The sequence below is a fragment of the Pleurodeles waltl genome, chromosome 1_1, assembly GCF_031143425.1.
Source record: "Pleurodeles waltl isolate 20211129_DDA chromosome 1_1, aPleWal1.hap1.20221129, whole genome shotgun sequence".
Taxonomy (NCBI): Eukaryota; Metazoa; Chordata; class Amphibia; order Caudata; family Salamandridae; genus Pleurodeles; species Pleurodeles waltl.
In genome coordinates this window covers 659,495,724-659,516,111 of record NC_090436.1, presented here as the reverse complement: position 1 = coordinate 659,516,111, position 20,388 = coordinate 659,495,724, and the positions used below count along the sequence as shown (strand labels likewise).

The following is a 20,388-nucleotide window of genomic DNA, read 5'->3' as shown; positions in this document are numbered from 1 at the left end:
AGCATCAAGAATATAGAGAGTTAGTGGAAGAAGGGGAACAGGCTACATTACTGGCCTTGCAATGCAGTCCCTACGAAGTACAGAGCAAAGCTGGAAAACTACTGGAGGGGCTAAAGCATAAGCTGCAACGAACGAACTGTGTCCTGCATATCAGATACTCAGTGGGGCACACCACAGAGGAAACTCACAAATAGTGAAAGTATTTGTCAGGCAGTATCTCAAAATATATACATCCATGAACACCAAGTCCACGGCAGAGGCAGCTGCCCTGCTGCATGACATACAGCTGCCCCAAATGAACGTGTATGACATGTGGATGACAGGCGGGAACTAGAGATTGATATCACACCAGACAACATAACTACAGCAATTAGAGAATTGCAGCCAGGGAAAATGATGGGATCCAACGGGCTCCCCATAGAATTATACAAAAGACTGGCCCTCAAGTTCTTGTCGTACCTGCACTCTCCGCATGAGCAGGCCAGCCACCAATGGACCAAAGGATGCCCACCATAATGGTCATACCTTAACGAATGCAAACCCCCAATACATGTGCCTCTTACAGGTCAATATCTCTGTTGAAAACAGAAGAACGAGTTACTTACCTTCGGTAACAACTTTTCTGGTGGATACATTAGCTACCTGTGGATTCCTCACCTAATGAATACTCCCATGGCGCCAGCATTCGACGGAAATCTTCTTACTAGTCTCTGCACGTCGACGAGGACGTCACTCTAGCCCACGCGACGCGGTCTGATGTCATACAGGCAATAAGAGGTCCTCGACGACGTGCGGACGTCAGTACCAATCATTTTTTACGTGCATGAGAACAACCAGGCAATGCAATGAAAGAGCAAGGCAACATCCCATTACATTGTAAAAATACACAACATTGCATGAATAACTGTAAATCTTTTTTATATATATATATAACTCTCTCTTTTTTTTTTTTTTTTAAATACATATCTACACCTCAAGTATATACACAAAGATATATACATATATACATATAATATATATATACAACGTCCATTGCATCCTCAAAGACCAAGAGGAGCGTACTCAAGGATTACTTGGCAAGACCAGAAAGGCAACGGGGAGGCGGGTGGGACCGTGAGGAATCCACAGGTAGCTAATGTATCCACCAGAAAAGTCGTTACCGAAGGTAAGTAACTCGTTCTTCTGATGGATACAACTACCTGTGGATTCCTCACCTAATGAATAGAGTCCCAAAGCAGTACCACACCTGGCGGTGGGTGCCTAAATGGTCAAACCAAGAAATCCTGCAGCACTGACCGTGCAAAATGGCCGTCCCTTCTAACCTCAGAATCCAAACAGTAATGTTTTGCAAAAGTGTGAAGGGACGACCAAGTTGCGGCCTTGCAGATGTCGACCACAGGAACACCTCTGGCCAAGGCCGAAGTGGCTGACTTAGCTCTGGTGGAATGAGCTCTAATGCCCTCAGGAGGATCCTTCTTTGCCAAAGAGTAACAGATTTTAATGCAAAGAACAACCCACCTGGATAGTGTTCTCTTGTGGACTGCCTTTCCTCTCCTCTTGCCCACGTATCCAATAAACAGCTGATCCTCCAGCCTGAAATCCTTTGTTCTATCAATAAAGAAGCTCAACGCTCTCTTTGGGTCCAGACGGTGCAGTCTTTCTTCCTCTTTGGAAGGATGAGGCGGAGGATAGAACGTGGACAAAGTAATTGCCTGAGCCAAATGGAAGGGTGAAACAACCTTCAGGAGGAAAGCAGCCTTGGTCCTCAACACCACCTTATCCCCATAAAAAGTTGTATAAGGGGGCTTTACTGATAAGGCCTGCAACTCACTCACTCTCCTTGCTGATGTTATAGCTATCAGGAAGACTGTTTTTAAAACCAAATACCTTAAGGGGCAAGAATGCATAGGTTCAAAAGGGGACCCCATAAGGAAAGTCAGGACCAAGGACAAATCCCATTGCGGCATAATGAATGGCTTTGGAGGATATTTATTTAGAAGACCTTTCAAGAATCTAATAACAATAGGGGATTTAAATAAAGATGGTTGGTCTGGAAGACATATGAAGGCTGACAAGGCCGATAAATAACCCTTAATGGTAGCCACTGCACAACCTTTCTGCGCTAGAGACAGAGCAAAAGACAAAACGTCCGATAGATGAGCATGCAAAGGATCAATCTGCCTCTCTCCACACCACGCAACAAATTTAGACCATCTATTAGCGTAGATAGATTTAGTGGAGTGTCGCCTGGCCGCTAATATAACATCCACTACCTCCGGTGGGAGAGAGAAGGAACTCAGGTTGCCCCGTTCAATCTCCAGGCATGTAGGTGCAGACTCTGGAGGTTGGGGTGTAGAACCTGCCCCTGCGACTGCGAGAGGAGGTCTGCCCTGAAAGGGAGACGGAGCGGAGGGCACATTGAGAGTTGGAGAAGGTCGGAGTACCATACCCTCCTTGGCCAATCCGGAGCTATTAGGATGACTAGAGCCCGGTCCTGGCGAATCTTCCTCAACACTCGAGGAATCAAGGGTATGGGAGGAAACGCGTAAAGCAACTGGCCGCACCAGGTTATTTGAAACGCGTCCCCCAACGCTCCCTGCATCGGATACTGGAGGCTGCAGAATAACGGACAATGCGCGTTCTCTCGAGTGGCAAACAGATCTACCCGAGGAAACCCCCACCTCTGGAAGATTAAACGGACTTGATCTGGATGGAGACGCCACTCGTGGTCTGCCGAGAAATGGCGACTGAGACTGTCCACACGCACGTTCAAGACTCCGGCCAGATGGTTTGCTATCAAGCAAATCTGATGGTCCTTTGCCCAGGACCATAGTCGAAGAGCTTCTCTGCAGAGAAGGTACGACCCCACTCCTCCCTGCTTGTTTATGTACCACATCGTGGTAGTATTGTCCGTTAGGACCTGTACCGACTGACCACGAAGGGAAGGGAGGAAGGCCTTGAGAGCCAAACGTACAGCCCGTAACTCTAACAGATTGATGTGAAACATCTGTTCATCTGGAGACCAAAGACCTTTGATCTCCAGATCCCCCAGATGAGCTCCCCACCCTAGAGTGGAAGCATCCGTTATGACTGTGTCTACTGGTGGCGACTGCGGGAACGGCTTTCCTTGTGAAAGATTGTTGCTTGCAATCCACCACTTCAAATAAACAGCAGCATCTCTGGAGATCTTGACAGTACCCTCTAGATCCCCTTTGTGTTGAGACCACTGCCTTCAGAGGCACCACTGAAGAGCCCTCATGTGCCAGCGAGCATGCGTGACCAACAGAATGCAGGAGGCAAACAGACCGAGCAGACGAAGGACCTTGAGGACTGGAACTACTGCTCCATTTCGAAACATTGGAACCAAATCCTGAATATATTGAATCCGCTGAGGCGGAGGAAAGGCCCGACCCAATGTTGTATCCAGTACTGCCCCTATGAACAGGAGGCGCTGAGAGGGCTCTAGGTGAGATTTGGGCTCGTTCACCGAAAAACCCAGGTCGAACAACAACTGGGTTGTTGACTACAGATGATGCGACACAAGCTCCGGGGGACTTGGCTTTGATCAACCAGTCGTCCAAGTAAGGGAATACTGCTATCCCCTTCCTTCTGAGTTCTGCCGCAACCACCGACATCACCTTCGTGAAGACTCGAGGTGCTGAAGTAAGACCAAACGGAAGGACCGCAAACTGATAGTGCTGCGATCCCACAACAAACCGGAGATACTTCCTGTGTGACTTGAGTATCGGGATATGAAAGTAAGCATCCTGCAAGTCGACAGACACCATCCAGTCTTCCTTGTTCAACGCCAAAAGCACCTGTGCTAGGGTCAGCATCTTGAACTTTTCCTGCTTGAGGAACCAATTCAAGATCCTCAGGTCCAGAATTGGTCTCAAACGACCATCCTTCTTGGGAATCAGGAAATACCTTGAGTAACATCCTCGACCCCTTTCCTGCTCTGGGACCAACTCCACCGCGCCCTTTGAAAGGAGGACTTGTACCTCCTGTTCTAGCAACAGGAGGTGTTCTTCTGAACAATAAGAAGGGCGGGGCGGGATGAGGGGCGGGAACTCCCGAAAGGGAAGGGTGTAGCCTTTTCCCACAATACTGAGAACCCAAGTGTCCGTTGTAACAGTCTTCCATTTGGTGAGAAAATGATGTAATCTTCCCCCTACAGGAGAGGAGTGAGTGGGAAATGGTGGAAGCCTAAGGCTGCTTCCCCTGCTGCACCCCGCCAGAGGATGAGGAAGAGGCAGAGTGCTGCTGAGAGGCTCCTCTGGTGCGGACCCTACCTCTCCCCCTAAAAGATCTATAGGGATGGGAAGAGGCAGGTTGCTGATATCTTCCCCGAAAGGAAGAGGTGGAAGAGCCACGCCCAAATCCACGAAACCTCCTGAAAAATCTGGAAGAGGCCGTGGCAGAAGGAGCTTGGAGCCCTAACGACTTAGCCGTGGCCCTGCTTTCCTTAAAACGTTCCAAGGCCGAATCAGCCTTGGCCCCAAACAGTTTGTCCCCATCAAACGGGAGATCCAACAATGTGGACTGTACATCCGCAGAAAAGCCCGAGTTACGGAGCCAGGCCTGTCTCCTTGCCACCACAGTTGTGCCCATTGCTCTGGCTACCGAGTCGGTGGTATCCAGTCCCGTCTGGATAATCTGGGTCGCAGCAGCCTGGGCATTTGAAGCAAGATCCAAAAGACCCTGGGGAAGCTCTGTAAACGATGAGGAAATGTCATCCATCAGAGCATGAATATACCTCCCCAGGATACAGGTTGCATTAGTGGCTTTTAACGCCAGACTGCAGGACGAAAAAATCTTCTTGTACTGCGCCTCTAGTTTCTTAGAATCTCTGTCCCCAGGCACGTCGGGAATGAACCAGGCGCTGACTTGGATGAACAGGAGGCCTGCACCACCAAGCTCTCCGGCGTAGGGTGCCTAGATAGAAAACCAGGGTCAGTCGGAGCCGCCCGATACCTCCTGGCCACGGCTCTGTGAACTGCTGGGGAAGATGCCGGCCTCTTCCACACCTCTAACACCGGACCCAGCAGAGCGTCATTAAATGGCAAAAGAGGCTCCGCCGCAGCTGAGGCCGGATGTAACACCTCTGTTAAAAGGTTTTGTTTAGCCTCCACCACCGGCAAAGGCAGGTCCAAAAAACTAGCTGCCTTCCGTACCACTGCATGAAAGGAAGCAGCCTCCTCAGTATATTCTCCCGGGGACGAAAGATCCCACTCAGGGGAAGTGTCCAGCCCACTGGCCGACTCCAGACCACGCAGCCCATCACCCGAGTCCTCTAGCTCTCCTTCCTCCAGGGCTCGTTGGTACTCCTGCTCCTCTAATACACGGAGAGCACGTCTCCTCGAATGAAGTCGTTGTTCAATACGCGGAGTCGACAATGCCTCTGCCGAAGTCGAAGATCGGTGCCGATCTTCAGAAGCCACCGACGCCGCGTCCGGCGCCACAGGTAACTTCGGCGCCGACGAAAGAGCAGCTGAAGCAGATGGACCCACCGGAGTCACAGGCCGAAATCCCGACGTCGACGGGATGGAAATCCCCGGGGCCAATCCTTCTGAAGCCACCGGAGCGGCCACCGGCACTGACACTGGCGCCGAGCCCACGTTCCCAAAAGGGAGAAAGGGCATAAAGGGTGCCGGCCAAAGAGGCGCAGGATCACCCAAAGAAAAGGCCAAAGGCCCAGCCGGAGCACCCCCTGGAGCCATCTGTTGGAAGATGGCATACATCGCATTCAAGAATGCGGAACTATCGGCTCCAGGGGTGGGAAAAGCCGGATACTGAGGTGCCTGTCTCGGAGGCGACCCCGACGCCGGCCTCGACGTCTGCGCCGGAGAAAACACCTGAGGCTCCAATACCTCAATCACCGACGCCTGTCCAGGTGAAGTTGGAGACGCCGGAGAGGGCAACGGCGTCGAAGGATGCGGCGTAACCGTGGGACTGATCTCCCATGTCCTTCGGCGCCAATCCGAAGACCTGGAACGAGTCTCCTTCGAATGAAGCCGAGATTCTCTACGGCGCCGGGAGTCTCGATGACGCCGATGTCTTGGAGAAGAAGACTTCTTGTGATGCTTCTCCTTCGATTTTGCCATAAACAGCTTCGCCTCACGTTCTTTGAGGGGCTTCGGATTCATGTGCTGGCATGAATAACAAGTCGAGACGTCGTGGTCGGAGCTCAAACACCAAAGGCAATCGGAATGAGGATCCGTCACCGACATCTTGCCTCCACACTCACGACAAGGCTTGAATCCAGACTTTCTCTGCGACATTATTACCACAGCGAAAGACTACGCAGCAAAAATACACTGTAACCACAAAAGTAACAGTTGCTCCCTCGAAGATAACCGTTTCGAATGCACGGAAAAAAGGGAACTGACGTCCGCACGTCGTCGAGGACCTCTTATTGCCTGTATGACGTCAGACGGCGTCACGTGGGCTAGAGTGACGTCCTCGTCGACGTGCAGAGACTAGTAAGAAGATTTCCGTCGAATGCTGGCGCAATGGGAGTATTCATTAGGTGAGGAATCCACAGGTAGTTGTATCCAGCAGAAATTAAAATACTGCTCAAGATATCAGCAACCAGGCTGAAGAAAGTTATCAAAACCCTGGTACACCCAGATCAGGCAGGCTCCATGTCCAAGAGAAGCACGAGTCAACCAGTGGCATTTATTTGTAGGGATGGGAAATATGAACAGGATACAGGAACAGGCTGTGGTGATTTCACTGGATGCCACAATGGCAATGACTTTGCTGATGTACAAGTTACTTACCTTGGGTAACAAAATATCTGGTAGAGACATATTCTAGTTGCAGATTCCTTACCTTAGAATTTCCCCCAGACGTCAGACTGGATCCGGATATTTTTCTCCAAGCAATACCCTTGCGCGTCGGTAGGTGGCGTCGGTTGACTCCGCGGGTGTCCTTGACGTCGTAGTCGCCGTGATGACATTGGGAGTAGTATATAGACGCTGTGTTCGCGCAGTGACGTCAATTTCTTTTAACGACTTTCCACGCCAAAGCGCAGAGCCGCTAAGAACACTGAGATTGGTGCGCCAGAGCTAAGGACCTGAAGGGGGAATCCCTGTCCCTAGAAATCAGTTTGCAAGCAGGGAGGATGGGTGGGCGGTAAGGAATCTGCAACTAGAATATGTCTGTACCAGATATTTTGTTACTGAAGGTAAGTAACTTGTACATCTGATAGAGAGTTCTCATTGCAGATTCTTTACCTTAGAATAGATACCCAAGCAATGCCGTCCTCGGTGGTGGGCTGCGCACCAAGATCATAGTAGGAAGTCCTGCAGGACCGAAAGACCAAAGTAGCCATCCCGACGGACCTGACTGTCCAGACAGTAGTGTTTAGCAAACGTGTGCAGGGACGCCCACGTAGCTGCCTGGCAGATATCTAGGACAGGAACTCCGCATTCTAATGAGGTGGAAGCAGCAGTTGCTCTGGAGGAATGAGCACGCAAGCCCTCAGGAGGTTGCTTCTTGGCCAAAGCGTACCACATTTTGATGCAAAGAAGCACCCACCGAAAGATGGTACGCTTTTGCACCGCCTTCCCTTTTTTCGCACCCACATAGCCAACAAAGAGTTGATCGTCCACCCGGAAATCTTTAGTACGATTGAGGTAGAACGGCAACGCTCTTTTTGGATCCAGGCGGTGGAGCATCTCCTCCTCATGGGAAGGGTGTGGGGGTGCATAGAAAGTAGGCAGAGTGATGGACTGGCCTACATGAAAAGGTGTAACCACCTTAGGAAGGAAGGAAGCCTTAGTGCCCAACACTACTTTGTCAGGGTGTACAGACAAGTATGGAGGTTTTGAGGAAAGGGCCTGAAGCTCACTCACCCTGCGAGCAGAGGTGATAGCAGCAAGAAAGACAGTTTTGAAGGTTAGGAGCCACAAGGAGCAATTATGCATTGGCTCAAAAGGAGTACACATCAAATAAGTAAGGACAAGATTGAGGTACCACTGAGGCATGATAAATGGAGTGGGATGAAATAAACGGGTGAGGCATTTTAGGAATCTACTCACAATAGGAGATTTAAAAAGTGAGGGCTGATCAGGTAATCAAAGGAATGCCGACATGGCAGATAACTACCCTTTAAGGGAGCCCAAAGCAGAGCCCTGCTGGGCCAAAGAAAGAATGAACAGAAGAACCTTGGATAGAGGAGCAGAAAGGGGATCAACAGATTTGTTGGTACACCATGCCACAAATTTATTCCAACAACAGGTGTATACAGTTTTGGTTGAGGGACCCCTGGGTGCCAAGAAAGCATCGCAGACTTCGGGTGGAAGATCAAAAGTCGTTAACTGTTGCCGCTCAATCTCCACACATGAAGGCAGAGGTTAAACAGGTTCGGGTGAATAACCGTCCCCTGTTGCTGCAACAGAAGATCTGCCCGAAGAAGAAATGTGAGGGGAGGACTGCTGGACATGCTCTATAGCTCTGGATACCATACTCTCCATGCCCAGTCCGGAGCCACCAAGATGACTTGGGCCCGGTCGTTCCTGATCTTCTTGAGACCTCTGGGCAGAAGAGGGATAGGTGGAAAGGCCTAAAGGAGGCCGGAGTTCCATTTGAGACGAAAAGCATCTCCGAGCGAGTGCCACCTTGGAAACTTCAACGCGCGAAACAGCTGACATTGCGCGTTCTCGGCGGAGGCGAACAGATCTAACCAAGGCTCTCCCCACTGCTGAAAGAGACCTTGCGCCACCTCCGGATGGAGAAGCCATTTGTGATCGGCTGTGTATCGACGGCTGAGTTTGTCCACTCTGGCATTGAGAGAACCTGCCAGATGTTGAACCATCAGGGTAATGCCCTGATGTTCCAGCCATGTTCAGAGGCATAGCGCCTCATGACAAAGGGTCCAGGACCCTACTCTGCCCTGTTTGTTGCAGTACCACATGGCGGTAGTATTGTTCGTGAACACCTGCACCACTTTCCCCTTGAGAGAGGAAAGAAATGCTTTCAATGCAAGCCTGATCGCCCATAGGTCCAGAAGGTTGTTATGGAGCCCAGACTCTGCCGGAGACCAGAGTCCTCTGATCTCCCCCTCTTCCATGTGGCCGCCCCAACCCAGAAGTGACGCATCTGTCACTATAGAGATATCTGGTTGGGGAAGAGAGAGGGATCTGCTGTGGACCTAATGCAGATTTGAAAGCCACCACTGCAAGTCTTTCGCAGTCCCCTCCGAGATCTGGACCATGTCGGAGAGATTCCCCTGATGCTGCACCCACTGGAACTTCAGGTCCCAATGCAGAGCCCGCATATGCCATCTGGCATGTGTTACTAGCAGGATGCAGGAGGCCTTGAGGCCCTGCAGCCTCAGAGTCAGTCTCACCGAAACCCAAGACCGAGGCCGAAAAATCAGAATCATAGCCTGAATGTCTTAGACTCACCTTTTGGGATGATAGGCCCGAAACTGCACTGTGTCTAGAACAGCTCCGATGAAAGGGAGCGTCTGAGAGGGAGTCAGGTGTGACTTCAGCATGTTGATAGTGAACCCCAGCGTGTGCAGGAGGTTCGCCATAGTCTAAAGGTGAGAGACAACTTTCTGGGGCGAGCCCGCCTTCATCAGCCAGTCGTCCAGGTAGGGGAAGACTGAGACCCCTAACCTGCGCAGATAGGCTGCAACCACCGCCATCACTTTTGTGAATACCCGAGGGACGCTGGTAGGGCCGAAGGAGAGCAAGGTAAACTGAAAGTGCTTGTGACCTACCACTAATCTTAGGGAAAGTCTGTGGGCTGGCAGGATGGGGATGTGGAAATAAGCATCCTGCAAGTCCAACGCTACCATCCAGTCTCCTGGGTCCAAGGAGGACAGAACCTGAGCCACAGTGAGCATTTTGAATCTCTCCTTCTTGAGGAAGTAGTTTAGGTCCCGAAGGTCTAGGATAGGACGTAAGCCCTTGTCCTTTTTTGGTATCAGAAAGTAGCAGGGATAACAACCACAACCTACTTCTGGCACAGAGACCTATTCTATAGCTCCCTTGGCCAAGAGAGCTGCGTCTTCCTGGCAGAGAAGTGCCAAATGATCCTCTGAAAGGTGACTGAAGGATGGTGGCATGGTTGGTGGAGCAGATTCGAAAGGGAGGGAGTAGCCCTTTCGAACTATCTGCAAAACCCACCTGTCCATGGTGATGTATTCCCAGTGGGGCAGGTGATGGCGAATCCTGCCACCCACTGGACGGAAGTGAGGGGACGGACTAGGAGGGTTTGGAGGCTGCAGCGGGGGCAGAGGTGGACTGGGAAGACCTCTGGTTCCATGCCCCACGGACCTGTGGGATTCCACGTCCCCGCCACGCAGAGGCTAAACAGCATGGGTGGCACAGTAGCTGGGTGGAGGATGCAACAGGGAGCCCCTTCCATGGCCACGAAGGGCAGAGGAAAGACCAAGGGACCGAGCCGTAGCCCGGGAATCCTTGAATCCCTGCAAGGCCGAGTCCACTTTATCTCTGAAGAGATGTGTGCCATCAAAGGGCATGTCCATGAGTGACTGTTGGACATCCCCAGAAAAACCAGAAGTACGCAGCCAGGCCTGGCGTCGTAAGGCCACCGTCATAGCAACCGATCTGCCCAGAGAGTCGGTCGTGTCCAGCCCACAATGGATTGTGAACTTGGCCGCATTTCTTTCATCGTTCAGCTTGGAAGACGATAGCACGGGCCTCCTCCGGTATCTGCGGCAGGACTTGCGCAAGCGTATCCCACTAAGAGTGTGAATAGTGGCCCAAAAGGCATGCAATGTTCACAGACCGCAGTGCGAGATTGGAGGAAGAAAATAACTTCTTGCCAAACTGTTCCAGTCTTTTGGATTCCCTGTCTGGGGGTGCGGAAGGGAATGCGCCTAAAGAAGAAGAAGCCTGAATAACAAGACTCTCAGGCATAGGGTGTTGGGACAGGAATTTAGGGTCGTTCGGAGCGGGCCAATGGCGGCATGCGATAGTCCTATTCATAGGAGCCCCTGTGCTGGGTTTGGACCAGGTACCCAAAAGGACATCGGTGAGGGCTTCATTAAATGGCAAAAGGGGTTCTGAAGTAAAAGCCCCAGGCTGAAGCACCTCCGTCAAAAGATTAGACCAGACATCAACAGTGGGAAGCTCAAGACCAAGGACCTCCGCTGCCCTACTGACCACCATACCATAAGTCGCTCCCTCCGCCGTAGCCACAGTAGGAGGAGACAGCATACCAGCATCAGGAGAAGTGTCCAGACCACTGGCGTAACCTAATTTCTGAGCCCAGTCCAAAGATGGGTCATCCTGGTATTCATAAGAGTCCAGGGACCCCTCCAATCCCTCCCCATATTCGTACCCATAAGAAAAAGGGTCCGAATCCGACCTGGGGTGGATAGACCGCATTGACGTTGAAGGAGGCCGACTCCGAGTCGTCAGGGATAAGAATCGGGTTGACGTCGATAGTGGGCACTACCGACGTCAGGAGCATCAACAATTGACTTGGCGCCGGGGAAGGTCTCAAGGGTGCGACCAGCACTGGTGCAGATCCGGATGTGACCTCGGTGGCCGGAACAAAAGCCACCGGCGTGGAACCTGAAGGCCCCTCATCCAAACCCCTTGGGCCCAAAGGCGCTGTATCTGAGTCGGAAGCCCAAAGATGAGGCGCATGGCCTCATAAAACTCTTTAAGCTGGGCGGGGGTCACTCCGGCTCCGGGAAAGTCAGGGAAGCGCGCAGCCGACCCAGTCGCAGGCTCTGAGGACAGAGGCCTTTTGCATGGATGCTCCTCCCGCGTCGGTCGAGCGACGGGGCGAAGTCAGAGAGCGATGGCATCTCTTTGACTTCTTCTTCTTCTTACCTTGACCCAAGGATTTGGAAGAAGACGAGTGGTGATGGCTCCGCGACCGGTCTCGAGACCTTCCTCTCGATCGAGACCGGGACTTAAGCGGAGTCGAGTGCCGGGCCACCATGAGCTTTAGGGACCACTCCCTCAAAGCCTTCGGGTGTATGGCACTTGGAGCACGACTTCAAGTTGTGGTCGCGCTCGAGACACCACAGACAAACCCAGTGACGATCCGTCACTGACATCGTACGATGACAGTCCTCGCATGGCTTGAAACCGGTCTTCGGGGACATCCTCGACGCACCAAAACTCAACAAAACAGTCTAAGTTGGTAAAAAAGAGACCAGGGTAGCTCTTCTCCGGATCAGCGCGTGGCGCGGAAAGAAAAGAACTGACGTCACTGCGTGAATGCGGCGTCTATATACTACTCCTGATGTCATCATGGCGACTACAAAGCCGGCGGAGTCGACTGACGCCACCTACCAACACAAGGGTATTGCTCAAAGAAAAATCTCTGATCCAGTCTGACGCCTGGTTAAATTCAAAGGTAAGGAATCTGCAACTAGAAGTCTCTCTCAGATAGGTGTGACCAGGAAGATGACCAGTTGCGCTTTAGTAATTTCAGAGTACAACATCAGTCGGGCTTGGGCCGCCTTCCGTTTGGGGTCCCACAGTGGCATGCGCACTAGGTTATACTCCAGTGCCAGTGTAGCAGGGTGTGAATCTTGATGCTGGAGTAGAAGTATGTAATTGAGTCTATACAGGTCCAGTAAAGGTTCCCAAGTGAACAGGCAGCCCCGTGAGTAGACCTGTTGGCAAAAACCCAACTCTGGGCCCCTGCTGTTCTGTGGGCCCAAAATGTGCACCAGAGGGAGTTGAACGCACTCTGAAAATCTGGAGCGTGGTCTCGATTTGCTGGAGGGTCACTAAAGTCCCAGGAATTTGGGTCCATCTGGACTAGCTGAGGAATTCTTTCCATGGCTGGACACCTCACTGGGTGCAACTGACACTGTGATGCCCTTGCACCACCTCTTTTACATCAGAGTGGCAGGATGGGGTTGAGTTCCACTTTGCTTTCTTTTGCTTGCACTAGAACTTCGACTTTCCAGAGTACTTCGAGCTCAAAGCTTAACAGTCACGGAAATGCCCTCAGGACAAGGACCGGGTCTGTACCCACAACTTGGATTGGGACGTACGCAAAGGGTGCAACTTCTTTTTATGATGGTGACAAACAGCTTTGCCTCCCAGTCTCTGATCATCTTAGGGCACATGAGAATGCCCTTATCACACAACAGACTTGTGGCCAGAGCCCAGACACCTAGGACACAACTTATGTGTATCCATGACCATCATCTGCGTCCTGCAGTTGTGGCACAGTTTGAAATACTTCTTTTGGGTGAAGACATCATTCCCAGGCAACCTGGTTTGTAATATTGACAAACTTGGGAGCAGAGCTACGGAAGTGGCTTTGAATGTGCAGAAAGAAAGGAACTGACATCAGTGCACAGGGTGGCGCTCATATGCACCTCCACTTTTCCAGTTCTAAGGCAATGTGGAGCCACACAGAGCCACCTAGCAGCATGTGGAAGCACTGCAATGTGAAGTTTTTCCCATACAAGCTGGCGACTGGGGAGTATTCTATGGTGAAGAATCTGTGGTTAGAAATATCCATCATAAGGGAAAAATCTTTTGGCCTCTTGGTGTTTGGAAATCATCTTATAACCCTCAAATATGGTAAGCTATCAGGCTCTGGACACTTAAGAACAATAACCAGAGATGTACATTTTGATTACAAAATAGGGCACTTGAGGGGACCCTCATGCCACAATTATAAACTTTATTATAGAAGTGGGATCCTGCATGGCTGCAGAATTCTTTGGGCAACATACTCTACGTTGGGAGTGAGATAAAGCTTAGGACTGCAGCTCAAAACGCACTGATGGGAAGGAACCAATAACGTACAGACCAAAGGACTCCCTTCTAGGTGGTAAATGCTGTGAAGCATGGACCCTTGCTGGGTTTGTAGGAAGAACCCTTGCTAAGCATGAAAGTGGGAGTGGTGAGGGAGGGCGACAAAGTAGGACGTCCAAGAACCTGCTAATGCCAATCCTTAGCATTCACAAATCAGTGACCTAAAAGAGGTATGACAACTGAGACAATTTGGCAGCACTATCAACAGTCATGGACACTTGGATATAGCTGAAATTGTATGGCTGGTATAGAGGGAAACAAAGGGTTGGTAACTAGGTAATTTTTACGCTTTGCTCAGGCTACGCACATTTCTTGTGTGAGAACAGTTAGGACTGTATTGTGTTAAACATGGAATGTCTGTCCCTGGGGAGAAAGTCTTACAACCTCACTGGTTAAAAGATTTCTTGAGACCATGTAGAGATCCATTAATCAACTTCTAATTCTCCCTCCTAATAATCAAATACAACTTCTCTTGTGGGATCAGTGAATCATTACTCTGTACACAAGCCAAGTAGTTCCAAAGAAACCTCAAACTGATGGTAGCACATACAGCACAACTGTGTGATATTAGACAGATAGGTTGGAGAATGTGTAAAACAAAGCAGCCTGACTATCCCTCAATCTAATAAATTGAGACCTCACCAACTTTACTCTGCAAATTATGACATTTGCATCCTGTGACATCCAGCGGTTAAGGTTAAGGTTGTGCATAATACATAAGCGTTCTGGAACTGATGCCTTGGCTACCTTCAGAAGATGGTTCCCAACAATACCAAACCAGAACCCTCCATCTACTAAGTTGGAGATCATTCACCAACAAAGGCTTAGATGGCGAAAACAAAGGTGCAAAGGCCACCCAGTGCTTCTCAACTTCCTTAGCCTGGCCTTGGGTGCCCAACCAAACTTCTTTGCATTCAGAAATCATTTAATAAAAAAACCTATTGATCAAGCTTATTACTTAATTATGACCGTCAGATTTGGTAACCAGCTAAAGGTGAAAAAGAGTACTTGGACAATAAACAACAACCTAATGAATGTGAATCTACCTTACCATAACATGAGAACACTCATTTTTTTTTTTTTTGCACTCCCTTTAACAACCCACGCAACCAAACAAGTAGTCAAACCAGACATGCACTATAATGTAAATAACGTATTAGGTACAGACATGTACCTTGCCACCTCCACAAACACTCCACTTCCACAATGAATTCATACTGCATTCTCTCCATGCTGCCACTATAAAACAGTGTACAAAAATTGCTGTTGGTGTCCGAAAGGGGATATATTTAGTGTTATTTAAAACTCTCAAAATATATTATTCAACCCAGATTATGCGGTTTGCATAGAAAACAATTCCAACACAAACTGAAATCCCTTATCATGCATGATAAAGAAATGCAGTTATAAACTCTTATATCTGAGAGGTATAAAATGGATGCAAAGATATTCAGTTGAATGCGTATATTATTTGTTTTAATAAGTGGAGTAGAAAAACCCAGAGGCAAACTGAGCGATATTTTGAAATTGCTGATCCGCTATATTATATAACATCATGGTTTTCTGATGTAAAAGCCTTAATTATAAATTTGATTTTTTGCACAAAGGCAGTCAGGCAATCCTTCTGGAAACTTGGCATAACATCATTAGACTGACCATAACGAAGAAAATGAAAACGGATTTTTAACCTCAGTGTGGTTGCATTATTGTACAAGCTAAAACGTCAAAACAAAAGTAAAATACTAAGTTAAAACGTAGGCGTGTTATGTAGGGAAGCTCTACCTTGTTTCCCTGGTGATTGAATCTGATGCGCGTTACTCTGGAATTCCCTGAAGATCTAAAGCAAGTGATCTGTTGTGAATGGCCCCATTCAAACATTCTCACACTGCCATCTTGAGCACCTGTTAGATCTGTATCAGGAAATAAAATAACATTTGATGTTTATGATTTTTTGAAAAAACAATGTATTTTTCACGTCTGAAGACATAAGTTCCATAATACTTTTCTTCTGCCCTGCATTCTTAAATCATTAGTTTGTAAAAGAAAACTAAATAGTTTTCTACTGCAGAATTATAAAACACTTAGGTAATCAGCTAATGCACATTCTTTATATTAGACGGGGAGTAAAAAAAAGTATGAGCCATGGAGAATAACCCTCAAAGTGTTTCAGTCACTAGGTTGCTTGCTCTCACAACCTGTTGTTATCTATGTTTTTAAAAACAGGCCTGGCTGGAAACTGTTTTTAAAAGCTGTAGCAGCTTTAACTTCCATTCCAAAGAACATCTATCTGCAAAAGTTCATTATACCAAACTATAAATGTGTCTCAATAGTTGCTACAGGGGCAAGCTGTATAGGCATGGTGAAGAACAGAGAGCAACAATTCAAAGTACCAGAATTAGAAAAAAGTAATTAGCCTTTTACTCAAACATCTATGCTATCCATGTGTTTCAACTTTTTGAACCAAGAACACAAGCATGCACATGTCTCTCAGGAACAAACAGAGGCATCAGCTCTAACACAATTACCAAAAGAACATTGCCTGCAAAAGACATGAGGGTGAAACAAAGGAGCCCAAGGTGGCATACACAAAATAAAATACAAAAAGAAGAAATAAAACAAAACTTGCAAAAAATGTTAGGGACAAGGCTTGGGCCGGTGCACCGTGATAGTAGGTGTGCAGCAGGATTTTCCATGTTGAAAGTTGGCGACAGACTTGACAACTATATTAGGTTAGGAATAAAGCAACTCATCAATACATGTAATAAACAAATATGTCTAATGTGACCATCATTTATTCACATTTTGGTAATTTGGGTTCATTTAAGGCATATTTTAGAAGTTTTTATTGCAGTAATTTGGTAGTAAAAATTATATGTATTATCTTGATCCCATAGATTGACCACAAAGCATGTCAAGCAGAAACATTTAATGAAGACCGGGGTGAGTGGAAATATAGGAACAATGGCGTGGGACTAATATTTCAAAGAGTGACTAACAAATAATCAGACCCTGGAAAAACATGCTTTTCTATTGAAGACTATTGAAGATTGTACCAGGCTTCCTCGGCTGGTGATATATAAAGCCTATGGTTGAAGGTATCGAGAAATATCTCTCTACTGAGAAGGAAATCAGGCAGTCATTGGCTACCAAATAAGGCACTGTTTCAAAGAACGTGTTATCTCTATGAAACAAAGAGAAAGGATACTCATTGGAACATTTTTTTTAAAACACTATTTTATTACCTTTTTTCTAATAATAAAAAAAATATAGATCAAGTGGCAACAATACATAATAAACATAACTATTTGCTTGAGATCTTATGTTCATTTATATCATGTCTCAAGATCACATGTCAATTAAAATGTACAGCACTGTTACAATAAAGACAAGTTGAAAATACATTCTGTAACTTGATAATTCACAAAGCAGCAATTTCATCATCAATAAGCATTGAGAAGGCAACCATTTTAACCTTTAGATAAATTTAATTTTAACCCATACTGATCTTTACAGGGACCTCCCATATTTTAACAGACCTACGCATGCATCCCTTCCCCTTATTTGCCAATTTCTCTGCAACCCCCCACCAGTTCATGCTATACTACCATTTCAGGATTGTCTGCAATGTTGGACTGCACCGGACTCTGCTCTACGTGCCTTCTCTTAAGTACCACGTTAAAGTCAACCAGTACAGTTGGTACTGTGACGCTTCCTGGTTTTTCCATACTCTTCACAGTGTAGTACACACATTGAGTTGTAATGATAGTCCTATAACCACCTTGGCGCAAAAGCATTGTGTGAGCAGGCATTTGTTGAACTTATTGCCTGAGGCACATTTAATTGTCAGTGCCTCCGAACTAGTAGTCTTGCACCCTTGAATAATACACTCCTTGTAATACCTTTAATTGGATTAATCTAAAACCCATTCTCATGGACACATCAACTGGGTGTGCTGAAGGCTATTCCCACATTTAATTTTCCATTACTCTTGTTTGTCAGTGACGTTATCTTGTTCTGTAATCTACTCCCCAACAGTCTAATTTCAAGCTTTTGTATCCTGTGTTAACTGGAAGGATGTTGGCCAAATAACGTCAATGCATGCCTAAGCTGTATATACCTTAAAGATTGGGACTTCCCTCATTTAAATTCAAGCTGCAAATGTTCATAAGTCTCATTTCCTGATATCCCCGTTAGCCCTGCAGAATAGAGATAGTAGCCTATATTGTCCCAACCCTTAAAAACAGTCAGTGTATTATTAAATCGGCAAATTTCTTTCCTACCCATATAGGCCACATGTGCATCAACAGTCCTTTTTAGCCATTTCTTTAGTAAATTTACCCCATAATCTTACTATCAAGTAGAGTATGCAATTGCAAATCTAGCAGCTCTGCTGCTCTATGCACTGCCACAGCAAAAGAGACACTTTGTATCTTTGGTGGACTAGCTCTGTCTCTGGTGAGCTATCTAGTCACTGGCATTTTCAAAGTCTAGATAAGGTTCTTCATCAATGTAACAAAACAGAGGTGACTGTTCGCCTTTGTCATCATCAGTTTTGTGAAGCACATTAGGTATACTCTGGACCAAGTGGAGTTGGAACGGAGGAGGACCTCTATACTCTGATAGCACTGGAGAGGCCATGGCTGAAAGTCTACTTGCATAGCCACTGTTAGCGCCTTAGCAATTTCATAGTGCTACATAGGCAAGAATTGGACTGATGTTGGCCCAGGGTCAGAGACTGGCATCGCGTTTGGATCTGTACCAGGCCCAAGGGATCTCCACTAGTGCTGGCACTGTTGGAACTGACTTGAACCCTAGGGCAGGAGTGAAGTTCAGCACTGGCACTAGTCTGGGTCCAGGAATAGGCAGAGTGGGTAGTCATCGCTTGGAAGGGTCTTCTGGCAGAGATCCAACTGGGGGCATTTGCATCTCTAGAGGATGCCAGCAGCATCTGGATAATGAGCAGGTACGGGGTCCTTGAAGGCCACTGTCTGCTGCAGGGTCGACAATGGCCTGAGAAAGTTAGGGCATGCTGTGACCAGCTCAGAGTCGAAGATGCCAGACTCTTCAAGTGATGCCCTTGCAACACCTCATCAGACTTTTAGTGGCAGAAAGGGGACTAGTCTGCTCATGGAGCATTTCTGACTTCAACTTACTAGAAGACTTTGAGAATCGTTTAGCAACTTGGAGTGGTGCCTCTGTTTTAAATGCGATCTCTTCTTATGCTCCGTGACATAAAGCTTCACCTCCTGCTCATTGGCTGCCTTTGGGTGCATGAAAACACACTTAATGCACAACTTGTGATCAGAGCTGAGCCGAGGTATGTGTGGGTCTATAACTAACATCAGTTTCCTGCAGTCACACCACAGTTTGAATCCTGTAATGTCTTGTTTGCTCGTGCATTGTGTTAGAACAAACTTTGGAGTTGTAAAACCAACAATTAGTAGCAGAGCTCCAGATCTGTGTCAAAGGGTGTGTAAAGAAAGGAACTGATGTCAGTGCACTGAGGTGGCGCTTACATGCAGTGGTGCTCCACCACTTCTTGGGTGGTATGAAGTCACTATGGAGACATATGGTGCTAACTATCAGTGTGTGGGGAGTATTGCTGAAACATCTTCAGGTCCAGTCTGGCGTATGGGAAGATTCTAAAAGTGAGGAATCTGCGATTACAAGTTTTCATCAGAGAGCTGTGGTGTTCGGTGAGAAGACTCATCATGACAGTTGTGAGTAATTCAACAACTAAAATCAAACACTCTATTTAAAACGAAATTCTATGTAACTTCCGATAAGTGGTCCAGGTAATCTCAGTCACCTTTACGGCGTTAATATGTCAGAGTCTGCCTTGAAGGCATTATTATAAAAGCTTACTGTATTTTCAGCTATGGCTCCATTTGGTAGAAAGCCGAACGAATCTGGCGGAAACAATGACACCAGAAACTGAGCTGACACTGCTCTGACAAAAACATTCATTTATTCCAATATTAAAAAAGAGCAGCCAAATCCTTTTGTTATATCAGTGTGAAAGAACTCTCCTTCCACTACACCAAGGGCATTGTTTTGGAAAGCTGTGGCAATGCAGAGCGTGTGACTATTTAGTGCCTTCACCGCTCTTTATGGCCACATGAGGCAGAGTTGGAACTGGCCACGTTGAATTAACATTCAGATGGCCTAGTGTGATTTGCTCTTAAAGATAATTATTGGGATCAGATCAAGAGGTAACGAGGGAGTTGCTGTACGATAACAAAAAGTAACCCTCAAACCACAGTAGATTTACTGGACTTGAGACACTAATTATTAAAAAAGTGCCTGCAATTTCATCTGGATAGTGTGCATGCTTGGGTGCTTTTATTGCACAAAATGATGATCACATGTCATTTATTTATTTAGGTCATCCATTTTTCTTTGAGACTATATATTATATGTATTTATATTCACAAAAACAAACGTCAATATATGTACAAGCCCTTTGCGAAATGTATGTACCATAGGTGAATTTGAATAATGAAGGCTGATCGGGCAGCTGAAGGAAAACAGATAAGCAGAAAGATAGCCTTTGAGAGTGCCCAAGGCAGAACTGTGCTGGGCAAGGGATAAAATAAAGAGAAGAATTTCA

At 47.4% G+C, this 20,388-nt stretch overlaps 1 protein-coding gene across 1 annotated transcript in view; it reads right to left on the bottom strand.

Moving 5' to 3' along the window:
- Positions 1–20,388, bottom strand: part of DMXL1 (Dmx like 1) — a 1,414,533-nt gene that overhangs the window by 85,792 nt on the left and 1,308,353 nt on the right. Inside the window, exon 38 of the mRNA XM_069226844.1 lies at positions 15,561–15,688. Within this exon, the coding sequence (XP_069082945.1) occupies positions 15,561–15,688 (128 nt within the window). The remainder of the gene's footprint in view (positions 1–15,560; positions 15,689–20,388) is intronic.